Source organism: Corvus moneduloides, chromosome 24, assembly GCF_009650955.1.
Source record: "Corvus moneduloides isolate bCorMon1 chromosome 24, bCorMon1.pri, whole genome shotgun sequence".
Taxonomy (NCBI): domain Eukaryota; kingdom Metazoa; phylum Chordata; class Aves; order Passeriformes; family Corvidae; genus Corvus; species Corvus moneduloides.
Genome location: NC_045499.1, coordinates 4895131 through 4910221, shown reverse-complemented (window position 1 = coordinate 4910221; position 15091 = coordinate 4895131). Strand labels below are relative to the sequence as shown.

The 15091-nt window shown below is 58.1% G+C and overlaps 1 protein-coding gene across 7 annotated transcripts in view; it reads right to left on the bottom strand.

The window, feature by feature from the left end:
• Window positions 1–15091, bottom strand: part of ATP2B4 (ATPase plasma membrane Ca2+ transporting 4) — a 62074-nt gene that overhangs the window by 5512 nt on the left and 41471 nt on the right. For 5 of the 7 annotated variants that reach the window (XM_032132775.1, XM_032132776.1, XM_032132779.1 and 2 more), the window contains exons 12-21: window positions 13720–13954; window positions 12802–12981; window positions 12365–12452; window positions 12137–12243; window positions 10164–10355; window positions 8915–9128; window positions 7601–7812; window positions 6997–7104; window positions 6540–6722; window positions 4475–4564 (exon numbers count right to left, since the gene is read on the bottom strand). In XM_032132775.1, coding sequence (XP_031988666.1) covers window positions 4475–4564; window positions 6540–6722; window positions 6997–7104; window positions 7601–7812; window positions 8915–9128; window positions 10164–10355; window positions 12137–12243; window positions 12365–12452; window positions 12802–12981; window positions 13720–13954 — 1609 coding nt within the window. Of the gene's footprint in view, window positions 1–4371; window positions 4565–6539; window positions 6723–6996; window positions 7105–7600; window positions 7813–8914; window positions 9129–10163; window positions 10356–12136; window positions 12244–12364; window positions 12453–12801; window positions 12982–13719; window positions 13955–15091 lie in introns of all 7 variants that reach the window. The other 2 variants (XM_032132781.1, XM_032132780.1) reach the window with 2 other exon arrangements.

Below are 15091 nucleotides of genomic sequence, written 5' to 3'. Positions count from 1 at the left end.
CAAAATGCGTTAATTAGTCGGTCGTTAAATCTGTGTGCGTGTGCGCACGCGCCTCGGGGTGGACGGACACGAGGACAACGAGGTGGGGGCAACTACGGCTCCAAAAAGAGGTGGGTTAGGCAAACAGCGGGGGCACTTCCAGGCAAACTCTACCGTGGGAGCCGTGGGTGGGGTTGGGGCAGGGTTGTTCCTACACCTCTGGAAAGGAATGGGGATTCCCAAAGGCGTCTCCAGATTTTTCCAGCCCGCGGGAAGCACGAGCTGCAGGTGGGTGCCGTGAGGAGGAAACGGGATCCGGGTCAATGTCCAGGTCTGCGTGGGTTTCCCCACCCTGCTGGAGCTCTGGATCCTTCCCTGCACCTGGAGGAGACCCAGTGGTTTCCAAAGGCGGGGATGCTGTTGGATATTCTAAAGGAATTCCAGCCACACACAATCCTGGGAATCCCATGGAGCAGCTCCACCACAAAAGCCAGGCTCAAGCAGGAGATCCAGAGCCTGCTTTGGAGCACCAGGGAACGGCCCTGCCCCTGCACGGCACTGGAAGGGAGAGGTGTGGGAACCTGGCTGGCTGGTGGCTGGCAGTGGATTCCCTGCTCCCTCCAGATCCTCTGGAATTCCAGCCTCAAACCCTTCCAGCTCTCCCGTGCAGCCAAGTGACCATTTTTGGATCAGGTGGGTGACGAGTGTCCCATCCCAGCTCTGCTGGGTTTTAGGGAAGCAACAGAAGCCTCAGCTCTTTGGAGCAGAGCTCGTGTGGGACCAGGAGATCTTCTCTCCCAAGGAATCACCTCCAGAGCACTGGGGATTTGTCCAGCAGCGCTGGGAGCAGCAGGGAAGGCTCCCTGTGGCAATTCCAGTCATTGTGCTCGGTCTCCTGCCCCGTGGAAGGAGCTTTGCTCCTCCTCAGCTGCCTCTGCTGCTCCCCAGCCCCGAGGAACCATCCCCTGCCTGCCCCCGTGGTGTCCCTGTGGCTGAAACTGGGCCACAAAAGGGAGGAGATCCACAGATCCCAAAAAAGGGGGGAGGGAGCAGCATCTGAGGGAGTGGAAAGAGCCAGGCTGGAGGGAGAATGATCCAGAAATCCCCTTGGTGATGAGGGAAACGGAGGAGCTGAGTGTGTTCTGCCACCTCTGTGGGCCGCAGGCGTGGTGGGAGAGCAGAGACCTCACCCCCAATCCTGGTGACATTGGCTGGGTTAAACTGTCCCTTTATTTAAACTGTCCCTGGGTGTGGCACCCATCCAGGTGGGAATTCAGCACCCAGCACAGCCAAAATCCTCCTGAGGATCTCTGATCCCACAAAACCAGAGCAGGGAATTCCTCCAGGAGCCGCCTCGTGCCTGGAACCCTGGAAGTTCTCCCTGCCCCCTCTCACCAGGGATGCCCTTCTGAGCGCATTTTGCACCTGGCTCAGGATCAGGAAGCATTTCCTGGCTCATCCCAGCTGGAAGCAGCCCCAGGAGCTCCTGCACAGGGAGCAGGGCACACACCTGAGCTGGGGCACAGACACCGAGGGGATGAGCCTGGGCTGGGTACCCCCAGTGCTGGAGCACCACTGGCCTGGAAAAATGGGAATTTGATGGAGCTGGGAAGCAAATCAGAGCTGGATTTGTGCACTAATAACCCTGGCTAAATTCAGGTGAATGCACAGGACAAGGGACACCACCGAGGCCACCTCACACTGATCATCTGTCCCATCAGCAACGACTTGAGAACAGCAGATCCTGACCCCTAAAGATCAACTGAATCAAAGATAACGAATCCAACCAAGCCAAGGACAGCCCAGTGCCTGCCAGAGCCACGAGGTGGTGGCTGAGGAGAGCCCAGTGCCTGCCAGAGCCACGAGGTGGTGGCACCTCCAAGCTCAGATTTAGGAGCCACAGAAGCCTCGGCTCTTTGGAGCAGAGCTCGTGTGGGACCAGATCTCCCCTCCCAAGGAATCACCTCCAGAGCACTGGGGATTTGTCCAGCATTGCTGGGAGCAGCAGGGAAGGCTCCCTGTGGCAATTCCAGTTGTGCTCAGTCTCCTGCCCAGCCCCTCTCAGCCCCCTCAGCTCCCCCAAGGAGCTCCTGCTGAAGCTTCCCTCTGATTTTCCTCCTTTCTCCATCCCCGGCAGCCACTGCTGCGAGATGAATTCAGCTGTTCCCTTGTCAAAGGAAGGCAACAGCAAGGAAATGTGTTCTCAATGAGCCAGGCAGCCCCAGCAAAGCTGAATTCCAGGCTGGAGCCGCCCCTCCCTCCCGCCCACGGCCAGGCTGCCGCCTCCTCTCCACCTAGAACCTTCCGAAAGCAACCTCCAGGCTTGGAATTCATTCCTGTTTCACACCATCCCTGCCTGCAGCACCTCCACGTGCTGGGCAAGCCCCACAAGAATCACATCCCCTGGCCCTGGCTCTGCCCAGCTCCCTCAATCCAGGGTGGAATTCCCAGTGGGAGCAGCTCAGCTCTGCAAAGACATCTCCTGGAGGTCATTCCTGAGACCTCTGCACCAATTCCAGGAGGGACACAGCAAGTCCAGCCCTGGAAAAACTCCTCCACGGGAGAGGGACACCATGGATCTGTGTGGAGGGAAGAGGAGCTTCGGGAGAGAGGGAAGCAGCAGAGGGAAACAAGGAAAGTCCAGGCAGAAAAAACAGCGGGAAGATTCGGAGACCTGGCTTAGCTCCTGGTGAAGTTTTCTATTCCCTCGCTGCAAAATGGGGAAAACATCGATCCACAGACTGCAAAGAAGCTGCATTTTGGTCTCATCCCCCCCCAGTCCTCTGCCCTGAGCCCCTCTAAGCAGATTGCATTCCATCAGAAAATCCTGGAGGTGCCCAGATGGGAGCAGGAGGCAGCTGCGCTGCTCCAGCATCGCTGGGGTTAAACACAATCAGCTCCCAGCCCCAGAGTCAGCGAAACAGAGAGAAAACAAAATTATCCCAAATTCTCTCTCCTCCCCCACAGTGCATAAACAGCGGAGCCTGAAAGCTCTCCAGAAAGTCACCGAGGGTATTTCTCTAATCAGAGGAGAACGGGGATAAGTGACTGTGCAATAAAAAAGCCAATTACCCAGCAGAGACACATCCCCTGCTCCCAGCCTGCAGAGAGAATCCGCGTCCACGTGCTCACGAGCCCCGACAACGAACACACTCGGGTTTTACACCAGACAGAGCCTTTTTTTGGGGGGGTCTGGAAACCCAGCATCCAGCATTCCCGTTGATATCCAGTGGGAATGGGGTTTCCACGCCCATTTCCATGCAGAGCAGTGTCTGCACGCCCTGGGATCCAGCGTGTGCAGAGCAGCCCACGATGAACACAGAGAGGGGCTCTGCACCCCAGGGGGCTTTTTTAGGGTCTGGAAACCCAGTGCTGGATGCAGGACTCAGCATTCCCACTGATATCCAGCAGGAATTGTTTTCCATGCCCATTTCCATGAAGAGCAGTGTCTGCACGCCCTGGGATCCCGCGTGTGCAGAGCAGCCCGTGATGAACACAGAGAGGGCTTTTTTGGGATCTGGAAACCCAGGATCCAGCATTCCCACTGGGATCCAGCAGGAATGTGGTTTCCATGCCTGTTTCCATGCAGAGCAGTGTCTGCACACACCCCGAGATCCGGCGTGTGCAGAGCGAGGTGGGCACTGAGGATCCTCTGGCTGCCCTGGGCACCAGCAGAGCCCCGGGGATGTCCCCACAGAGCCCCAGGGATGTCCCCAAAGAGCCCCGGGGATGTCCCCACAGAGCCTCAGGGCAGCACAGGGATGGCTCAGCTCTGCCCCCAGGCCATGCAAGTCCCCAGGTGGGGACAGAGAGGGGGGACAGCAGCCCCGAGGTGTCACCAGCTGAGCCACCACGGGCAGGGCAGGAGCAAATCGTCCTTGTCCCTCCTCCCCGTGGCTCAGCCAGCCCTAGGGACAGTCCCAGCGGCCACTCTGCCTCCAGAAGAGATCTCAAAGCAACGTCTCTGCCCATCCCTGGGGTATGCCAGGGCTGGGCAGCGGAAAGAACCAGCAGGATTTGGGCTCAGCCCTGCCCTTCTCCCAGCAATGCTCGTGAACTCGGGGGTTTTGGGAGCAAGAACTGCCAATTTTTGCCCCACCCCACCCCCGCCTCAGGAGGGTGGACTCAAACACCAGCCCTGCAAAGGAGGAGAAGAGGTAAAACTGGAGGAAGCAACAAGGAATGGGGGGGGAAAAAGGACCAGAAAGGTTCGTAACTTTGTTAGCAGCATAAAAACTTGGGGGTTTTTAACGGTTTCCCGCCCCATCCTTCAGGTTTGGGAGTGAGTGTGCGAGTCAAGGCTGAGAGGGAGAGAGAGCAGGCGGGGTTAGGTGGGTGCAGGTGCTCTCTGTGGTTATTAGAAGTCATGCATTGTAATAGACCATCACTCACTGCCCGCAGGAGGAGATGCAGCAGCAGCAGCAACAGCAGAAGTGGTGGGAGTGGAATTGACGGAGGAAAGAGCTACATGGGTTGGGCTAGAAACATTTTTTACATCGTGGTGCTGGCTCACGATGGAAGGCTGTCTCCTGAGGGCTCCCTGCAAAGAGGAGGCGCCGGTCTGGAATGTGTAAACTACGTCCATCTGCAAAGAACCAGAGAGTGAGATAGCGACGCCCGGCCAGGGGGACGGGGACAGGGATGGGGACAGGGAGCAGGGAGGCCGGGCAGACACACAGACAGCAAGGAAGGAGGAGGATGGAGAGAAGAGGAAGAGGAGGAGGAAGGAGGAGAGAGCCCCCCCCACCCCACGCTCCCCGAAACCCACGCGGGGTTTTGCTGGTGGTGTTGGATGGGAGCAGAGAGAGCGTCCGGCTCTGCCCTTCCCACGGGAGCGAGGGCAGCAGGGTTGAGCACCCCCCACCACCGGGAAAAAGGCTGTGGTGGGAGGCAGTGGCAGAGGAAACACCTGGGGTTATCCCGAAAATCTGCGGGAGGAGCAGAGAGACAGAGACGCAGAGAGAGAGGGCAGAGGGCGGGCAGAGGTGCGAGCGGGCAGCCGGTGGCTCCGGGGAACTGCGCTGGGAAAGGGCTCCCGGTGCCTCAGCCCAGTGGGGCCGCTCTGGGGACACACCCTGCAGCTCCCCTGGCAGCAGGGGATGGCCCAGCCCCTCTCCCAGGCCTCAGGGCTGGTGGGGATGGGCAGGGATGCAGCACCCTGGTGGTGGGGCCGTGGTTGCCCTGTGGATGTGTCCCAAGGCTTGAGGAATTCAGCAGCAGCATCCGGGTGCCACCGTGGCTTCCTGGGCACTTTGTGGATCGTTCCCAGCCCTGTGGCACCCTTTGGACACCTCCTCCAGCCCCAGCTCTGGCCCGTGCTGGGGAGTGTTTCACACACGGCTTCGCTCCTGCCCCACACTCTGATGTCCCTCTTCTCCCGTGGCCTCGGGGGGAAGAGCCCTGTGCCCCCTTCAGACACCCCGAGTGGGGACAGGAGCTCCCCTGGATGCTCAGGCTGGACCCTAAAGAGGCTCCAGGACGTGCCAGCACCCAGGAGCATTTCTCACGTGGCCAGAGCTCATCCCAGCTCCACCACAGGGAAACAGCTGGGCAGCTCCAGGCTCGGCCCCAGGGACACCTCTGGCACCACAGCCCTTCGGACCTTCCGGATTTCCAGCACATCTGGACCACTTCCAGAAGGTCCTGGAAGCTCCCAGCGCGTTTTTCGTGTGAGTGAAGCACTAGTTACCCCCACAAAAAGCCTGGCTGCCCCTCGGTGCTCACAACGAGCTGGGAATCGAGGCTGAGCTTTGCCTTGAAGCCATCGAGGTGGCACCGCCGAGGTGACAGCTCACAGAGGAGGAGGAGGAGGAGAGTTAACTCTGCCCCAGCCCCTGTCCCCGGGCTGTTTGTTTGTCACAGGGACAGAAAGGAGGAGGAACAAAGGTGAACCAGCAGCTCTGTGTGCCCGGGGGACACCAGGACTTCCCTCCGTGGGACAGCTCTGCCCAGGCCTTGAGGGAAAGTGAGGGGTCTGCTCAGCGGTCTGGGGCAAAACCCCACCCTTTGAGGGTGGGAAACAAGGGAAAAAGTCATGGAAAAAAGGTCAGGAAAAACCAACTGATGTAAAAAGAAGACTGAGAGAGAGAATCTCGTCCCCTTCTGCGCCGTGGGGCACGGGGAGCTGGCACAGAGGGGTGGCACAAGGAGCGAGACCAGGGAGGGCCTCGTGCTGGCAGATCCCTGCTGGGCACATTCCCACCGGGAACAGCATCCCAACAGCCACCGAGAGCACGGCAGAGTCTGGGGGGCTCCGTGGATCCCTCACAGCCTCCTCTGCTGCCGAGGTGACCATCAGTGGCACGTGCAGCCTCCTGCTGACCAGCAGGACACCGTGTCTGCAGCAGAACAGCTTCCCCCTGCCCTCAGCTGTCCCAAAATCCAGGTTTTATCCCGGTTCCCTGCCCAGGACAAGGCACAGGCGGTGGGAGCCTGGCCTGGGAGGCAATGGCATCCTCCGAGCAGCAGCGTCACCTCTCTGCAGACAGAGCCCCTGGAGAGGGAGAGAGAGGAGGAGACAGAGAAGGCAGAGCCCCCCCGGCCCCGCTGCCCCCCAGTACCTGGGTCTGGATCCTGTTGAGCCCCCGGAACCACAGGATCTGCCCCCGCCGCAGCTCCATCTCCGCGTGGTCGATCTCGTCCACGTCCTCGGGCAGCTCCTCCTCGGGGATCTCCTCCTTGGTGATGCCATGCCCGGCTTCCTTCAGGAACTTCAGGTGGCTCGTTGGGACGGTGCAGATCAGCTGGGGACAGCGGGGACACAGCAGCGACTTAGCCCGAGGTCCTGGCAGCGCCACCAGCACAGGGGAGCTGCCAGGACCTGGCGGGGACACCAGTGGGAATGTCACTGTCCGTGCTGGGGGTGGCCCTGTGCAGCAGGGGGGGAATGAGGAGGGGATGAGCGACCTCCTCTCCTCGCTGCTGGTGTGGGGTGGGGCATCACCCCCTTCCAGAAAAACCGGGGACAACAAGGGCGGGGAGGGAAAGACGGGGCAGGATTTTGGGATTAGTCCTTACCTGGCCCCACAGGAGCTCTCCCACTCCGATGAAAATACACCAGAACCACTGGCTCAGGGTGAGCCCCGAGCAGCTGAAGGGCTTCCCACCAAACTCCACAATGATGATCTGCGGCACGGGAGAGAACAGTCACACCCTGGGCAGCTCCGGGGGCACGGAAAGGTCCCCTTGGGCCAACCCTGTCACCCTTTCCTGGGATTACAAGAGGAACAGACACCTCAAATCCAGGCAGGGAACTTTACAGGACACCAGAGAGGTGCAAGGACCTCACATCCAGACTGGGAATCTTGTGGGACACCAGAAAGGAGCAAGGATCTCACACCCAGGCAGGGAACTTTCTGGAATACCAAAGGCACCTCCCAACACACTCCAGACCCCAAATCACGGAATCCCAGGATGTTTCGGGCTAGCAGGGGTTTAAAGCCCACCCCAATCCATGGGCAGGGACACCTTCCACCAGCCCACGCTGCTCTGAGCTCCACCCAACCCACCCTTGGGCACTTCCAGGGTGCTTCTTGGGCCACCATGAAGCTGCTGCTGAACACCAAGGGGACAGAACAGACCCTGCCTGTGACAGGGCCCCCTCCCAGCCCCGTGGCATCACCTGGGCGGCGAAGGTGCCCAGCACCACGGTGCAGAAGATGGGGTTGCGGTAGATGGCCTCGAAGACGTTCCTCTCGCCGTGGATCTTGCGGGCGTTGATCTCGTTGAAGAGCTGCATCATCACGAAGGTGTTGAAGACGATGGTGTAGTGCTCGGTGGGGGGGGAGTGCAGGGGCGCGTTCCGGCCGCTGTCGATGTCGAAGAACTTCTCCCCTGAGCGGGAGAACGGGGATTTGGGGAAGGGAAGAGAGGAGAGGATGAGCTGCTGCTCCTTCCGTCTGCTCGGCGCTGGGGGAGGTGGCCTCAGGATGCCTTGACCCACGTGGAGACCCCTGGGCCAGCCCTTAAAAACGTTGGGAAGCTGCAACTGCGCATCCAGGAGCGAAAACTCCTCTCTGGATCACCCCTCTGCTTCCCACCCACCCCTCACAAAGCTCTGTCCTATGTGAGGTCACCGTGACAGCGACAACAAAGCTGCCCATGGTGGCTTGTGAGCAGCGTGGGGACTCTGCCTCCTCCCTTTTCCTTTTCATTCCCTGTCGCAATGACCGCCACTGACCACTGCCCGGGCCAGCTCCTGCAGTGTGCGACAGGAGTGGGGAGCAGCTGGAGGCTCTCGGCTTTAAAGCTGCTCCTCAGGAGCTCAGCTCTGCCCACGGGAGCTGAAGCTCCAGGCACAGTGGCTGTCAGCAGTCCCGATGAGGGAGAAGATAAAAAGCAGCAAGGAGGCTTGCCACACGGGATAATCCAAGTTTATCGAGGCAACTCACAGGGGACAAGCCTGGAGCAGCTCCAAGGACCCTCTTATAAAGGGAGGTGGTACAATGGGGATGGCTTAACTGGGGACCAATAGAAATCTCTAAGGGAGGGATATGGACGAGGATAGACATTTCCTTGGGCCAACAGCCCCAAGGGGAGGAGGGAAAGGGATCACATGCCCCAATGGGGCATCGAGGTTTAGGGGATTTCCAAAGGGGGAGGTATCTAGAGGGGTAGGGTCTCGGGGGATTGACGGGGACCATGTAAGGGTAAATTGGGAGGTTTCAGATGATGGACACTGGACCTTGGGGAACAACAGGAGGGGTTTGGGTGATTGATAGGGAAAGAGCTAGAACAAGGGGAGGAGAACAACCGTGTAGGGAGCACCGGGGGAGCGGCTTTGGTCTGGGGCAAACCACCTGGGCCTAGGAGTGGGGAAGGTAGCGATGACCCATTGGGGTACAGAAAACTTCTATAAAAATACAATAAAGGTATCGCATCACCACAATTTCCCTTTTCCTTTCACCCCCAGAACCCCCTGGAGCTCCGGGCTCACCGGCAAAGAGCAGGGTGAAGATGATGGTGAGCTGGTAGACGGCGTGGCCCAGGATGTTCTTCATCATGGTGCGGGAGATGAGGGGCTTGTTGCGGCCGTAGGGTTTGCGCAGCAGCAGCGACTCCGACGGCGGCTCCGTGGCCAGCGCCAGCGAGGCGAAGGTGTCCATGATCAGGTTCACCCACAGCATCTGCACGGCCTTCAGGGGAGAGTCCTGCAGGGCAAGAGCGGGAGGAGACGTCACGCCACCAAAATCGACCTCTTTGTTTCGCTCTCCTCCTCAAAACCTCTCCAGAGTCGCTCCGGGATTTTTAACACCTTCCTAAAACACCCCCAAAGTATTTCGCCTTTGCCTCAAGCTCCCTCTGCACGGCCTCACGAGGCTTCACCCAGCTCGTGGTTGTGTCCCTAAATGTCAATAATCCATGGGAAATCTGTTGAATCCAACGGGTTTGTTCTGCTCCACTGGAAAAGAATCCACTGAAAACCTCTGAAATCCAACAGGTTTATTCTCCTGCTCCAGCAAAGAACAATCCACCAAAAACCTGTAAAAAACCAAGAGATTTCTTCTCCTGCCCCACTGAAAACCTGTTCAAACCAAGAAATTTCCTTTCCTGCTCTAGTGAAGAACAATCTACTGAAAACCTGTAAAAAATCAAGAGATTTCTTCTCTTGCCCCACTGGAAAAGAATCCTGGAAACCTGTGAAATCCAACAGGTTTGTTTATTCTCCTGCTCCACTGAAAATCCAGAGAGAACCTGTTGAATCCAACAGGTTTATTCTCCTGTCCCACTGGAAAAGAATCCTGGAAACCTGTTGAATCCAGCAGGTTTATTCCTTCCCCTGCCCCACTGAAAATCCAGAGGGAACCTGTTGAATCCAGCAGGTTTATTCTCCTGCCCATTGGAAAAGAATCCACTGAAAACCTGTTCAAACCAAGAAATTTCTCTTCCTGCTCCAGTGAAAAACACCCCACAGGAAACCTGTTGAATCCAACAAGTTTATCCATTCTCCTGCTCCTGTGGAAAAGAATCCACCGAAAACCTGTAAAAAACCAAGAGATTCCTTCCCCTGCCCCACTGAAACTCCACAGGGAACCCGTTGAATCCAGCAGGTTTATTCCTTCCCCTGCCCCACTGAAAATCCAGAGGGAACCTGTTGAATCCAGCAGGTTTATTCTCCTACTCCACTGAAAATCCAGAGGGAACCTGTTGAATCCAGCAGGTTTATTCCTTCCCCTGCTCCCTACCTGGGTGATGCAGGCGCCGGTGAAGGCCACGATGACGGCCACCACGTTGACGGTGAGCTGGAACTGCAGGAACTTGGAGATGCTGTCGTAGACGTTGCGGCCCCACATGACGGCCTTGACGATGCTGGTGAAGTTGTCGTCCGTCAGGATGATGTCCGAGGCCTCCTTGGCCACGTCCGTGCCCGCGATGCCCTTTGGGGACAAAGCCGTGGGTGAGCCACGGTGGCTGCCCGGCTCTGCCGCTTCCCAGGAACGTTCCCGGGAGGAAAAGCCCGCGGAGCCGGTGCTGATCCGTGCTGGGCAGAGCTCGGAAGCCTTCAAGGACAGGCTCTGAGTCAGCCCAGCTTTCCCTGGGCACATCCCAGACAGAGGCGCGGTGCAGAAAAGCTGGAAAACAGCTGGAAAAGTGGGAAAATGGCCGGAAAAGAGCGGGAAAGCAGCAGGGAAAGCAGATGGGAAACGGCCATGAAAACAGCTGGGAAACAGTGGGAAAACGGCAGGAAAACAGTGGGAAAACAGCGGGAAAAGAGCTGGGAAACAGCAGGAAAGCAGCTGCAAAAGAGCAGGAAAGCAGTGGGAAAGCAGTGGGGAAAGAGCGGGAAAAAAGCAGGAAAAGAGCAGGAAAAAAGCGGGGGAAAAAGCGGGAAAAGAGTGGGGAAACAGCCGGGAAAACAGTGGGAAAACAGCCGGGAAAGCAGTGGAAAAGGAGATGGAAAACAGTCAGGAAAACAGTCAGGAAAACAGCAGTAAAGCAGCCGGGAAAGCAGTGGGAAAACAGTCAGAAAACAGCCAGGAAAGCAGTGGGAAAACAGCGGAAAAGAGTGGGAAAAGAGCTGGGAAACAGCGGGAAAGCAGCCGGAAAACAGCGGGAAAACAGCGGGAAAACAGCAGGAAAAGAGCGGGGAAAAAAGCGGGAAAACAGCTGGGAAAACAGCCGGGAAAGCAGCGGGAAAGCAGGGGAAAAGCAGCCGGAAAATAGCCGGGATCCAACGGGAAAACAGCCGGGAAAGCAGCAGGAAAACAGCCGGAAAACAGCGGGAAAGCAGCTCCCTCCTGACTCCCTCCTGACGCCAGGGAACGGCTCCATCCCGGGCTGGGCAGCGCCGCGGGAGCAGGGAGAGCTCAGCGGGGCTTTCTGCCCCAGCCCCCGGAGATTCCCAAAATTCCCCCGCAGCAGCAGCTCCAGGGTGCCGGGCTGGGCTGCGCTTCCCGGCGCCGGCACAGCGAGGCGCTCGCCCTGCAGGAATTCCAGGCAGGAATTCCAAGCCGAGCCCACAACGAGCCTGGCGTTTTCCCGGGATTCTCTTGGGAGTGGCCGGATCCCGCCTCAAACAGGAACTCCCTGCCTGTTGCAGGGCAGGAGGCTGAGGGGACCCTGCCTTCCCTGCTCATCCCAAAGGCTCTGGAATTGCATTTGGATGTTTCGAACATTCCTAAAAACGCTTCCCAAAAATCTCTCATCGCCTCAAAACTCCCTGTGCAGCCTCCCCACCCAGCTGCTGCTCACATCCCTAAAATCAATCCACAGGGAATCTGTTAAAAACAACAGCGTTCGTTCTCCTGCTCCTTGCAGACTGCATAGAAAAAAGGAAAAAAGCATCAAACCACAGTTTTCCCACCATAAATAAATTCTCAAAGCCTGAGCCAGCACCGAGCTTGGAACTGGGGTGAAGAGCTGCAGGGAAAACCACGGCATGGAGCTCCCAAAGCTCTCCTGGATCCAGGAGAGACACCAGGACAGGGCAGCTCCCCGCTCTGGGAGCTCCAAGGAATTCCCAATCCTTTGCTAACGGTCCTAATGCAGCTCAGAATCAAATCCAGCATCCCAAGAAAATTCTTTGGGGGTTTTTAGGCCATCCCATAGATTTGTAAAAAGAGTTTCAAGGGTCTGGAAGTAATTCCAGTGGGATAACCCAGCGAGCCGTGGGTTTCTGACCCCATGGAGCAAAGGAGAACCCCCAGGCCGGCCCTACCATGGCAAACCCAACGTCCGCTTTCTTCAGGGCTGGGCCATCGTTGGTGCCGTCCCCTGTCACGGCCACCACCTGCCTCTGGTCACCCACGGTGCTGTCGATAATTCCTGCAATGGAAACGAGCGAGTCCTGAGAAATTCAACCCCGAGGGAAGGCTCCCGGCATGGATGAGGCTGGAAAAGGCCGCGGGAAGAGCGGGATGAGCCCTTTGGGAAGGGCAGTGCCCACCTTTCACCAGGGTGTGCTTGTCCGTGGGGGAGGAGCGCGCCAGCACCCGCAGCTTGGGCCAGATCTTGTCCAGCTGCTCCTGTTCCACCTGCAGGACCGGGAAAAAGGGAAGTGATTCCCCTCAGGAATCTTCTGTCCCACTGGAAAGCAAACCCCAACTGGGACAGGACAGCGGCTTCACCCCTAAACACTGCTGAGCATCCCAGCAGCTCTGTTCATCCAAGGAAAAGATGGAAGCCCAGCAGGATTCGGGAAGCCCAGCAGGATTTGGGAAACCCAGCAGGATTTGGGAAGCCCAGCAGGATTTGGGAAAACCCAGCAGGATTTGGGAAAACCCAGCAGGATTTGGGAAGCCCAGCAGGATTCGGGAAAACCCAGCAGGATTTGGGAAAACTCAGCAGGATCTGGCGCTTTTTGCTGCTGGAGAGTTCTCCCACCTCTCCCTTCTCGTTGCGGATGAGCCGGTTGAATTCCTTGCCCTCCAGGCACAGGAAGTCCTCCCCGGGCAGCAGGATGCCACACTTGGTGGCGATGGCACGGGCAGTGTTGATGTTGTCCCCCGTCACCATCCGGACGGTGATCCCCGCGCGCTGGCACTTCAGGATGGCGTCGGGCACCTGGGGACAGGGCGCTGGGGTTGGCACTGGGCACGCCGGGAGCGAGGAGGCAGCTCCCTAAAAGGATCTGGAAAGGGCTCTGGAAGGGTGAGGAACCTCCATCTGTCACCCCAAGGGGAAGGGACCCCGCTGCCACCCCGCTGCCACCCCACTGCCGCCTGCCTGGGTGCCAAGGCGTGACCAGGCCATCCATAAAAACGGGAATTTCACCCCCCTGCCACCCCACTAATGGGTTTATCCATTAGGGAGCAGTGGGGGAAGAGAGGATATGAGTGAGGAACGAGCAAATCGAATCTGGAGCCTCCAGAGCCGCTGCAGGCGGGGGATCCGTAATGCAATTCCCAGAGCCAGACCCCTGAACATCGAATCAGGGCCACGGAGAGCAGGGGGGCGAGCTCCGAAGCGGAATCCAGAGGCAGGAATGGGGGGATTATTGCATTAGCCCAGCAGACAGCTGGGAAAAACCAGCTCCAGGAGCGCAGGGATTGCTCCTGGTTGTCTCCATCCACCTTTGGGGCAGCCTGGAGCAGCACAGACCTCCAGGCTTGGGAATTTTGGGTGGGAATACGCTGCCGTGGGGGTGTTTTGTCCAGGAATGGGAGAGGAACACCCGCAGCAGGGAGCTGGGGGCACTTCAGGGATGGGCACAGAGGAGCTGCTGGAATTCCTCCAGGGATCGTGGCCCTGAGCAGCCGGAAAAGGGCCGGGAATGGTGTGGGACAGGGTGGGATTCGGTACCTCAGGCCGCACGGGATCCTCGATCCCCACCACAGCGATGCAGGTCAGGTCGGACAGGACCTCGTTCTCGCTGTCCCAGTCGGGCTCTGCGTCCGCAGGGAAATCCCGGAATGCCAGGCAGATGGTCCTGAGCCCGTGGCAGGCCATGGGCTCGATCACCTTCTTCACCATCTCGTCCCTGTCCTTCACCTTGAACACCCGCGGCTCGCCGTTCTTGTCCAGGATCTTGGTGCACCTGAGGCGGGACCGGGAGGGTGAGGCAGGGTCACGTTCCTGTCAGCCCAGCTCCAAAAGGGACACACACCCCCTTCCACAGCTCCCTCCAACCTTCCCAAATCCACCCAAAAAAACCCATGGCACATTCCGGGCACCTCATCTAGAAAATGGGAACATCCCTTTTCCACAGCTCCCTCCAGCTTCACCAAATCCACCCAAAATACGCTCGGCACGTTCCTGGCACCCCCTGACAAAAAGGGGGTATCCCCTTTTTCATGGCTCCCTCCAGATTTCCCAAATCCACCCAAAAAACACTCGGCACATTCCTGTCAGCCCAGCTCCAAAAGGGACACACACCCCCTTCCACAGCTCCCTCCAACCTTCCCAAATCCACCCAAAAAAACCCATGGCACATTCCGGGCACCTCATCTAGAAAATGGGAACATCCCTTTTCCACAGCTCCCTCCAGCCTTCCCAAATCCACCCAGAAAACACTCGGCACATTCCTGGCACCCCATCTCCAAAATGGACACATCCCCTTCCACAGCTCCCTCCAACCTTCCCAAATCCACCCAAAATATGCTTGGCACATTCCTGGCACCTCATCTAGAAAATGGGAACATCCCTTTTCCACAGCTCCCTCCAGCTTCACCAAACCCACCCAAAAAACACTCGGCACATTCCTGGCACCCCCTGACAAAAAGGGGGTATCCCCTTTTTCATGGCTCCCTCCAGATTTCCCAAAACCACCCAAAAACCATTCAGCACATTCCTGTCAGTCCATCTCCAAAAGGGACACACACCCCCTTCCACAGCTCCCTCCAACCTTCCCAAACCCACCCAAAGAAACCCGTGGCACATTCCTGGCACCCCCTCTAGAAAAAAGGGGAACATCCCTTTTCCACAGCTCCCTCCAGCTTCACCAAACCCACCCAAAAAACACTCAGCACATTCCTGGCACCCCACCCCTCAAAAAGGGCGGCATTCCCATTCCACAGTTCCTTCCAGCTTTCCCAAAAAAACCACCCAGCACATTCCTGTCACTCCACCTGGACATCCCCCTTCCACAGCCCCCTCCAGCTTCCCCAAACCCACCCAAAAACCCCTCAGCACCTCCCCACATCCACCCTTGCCCCGTGGGGCAGCCGGAGCCTGT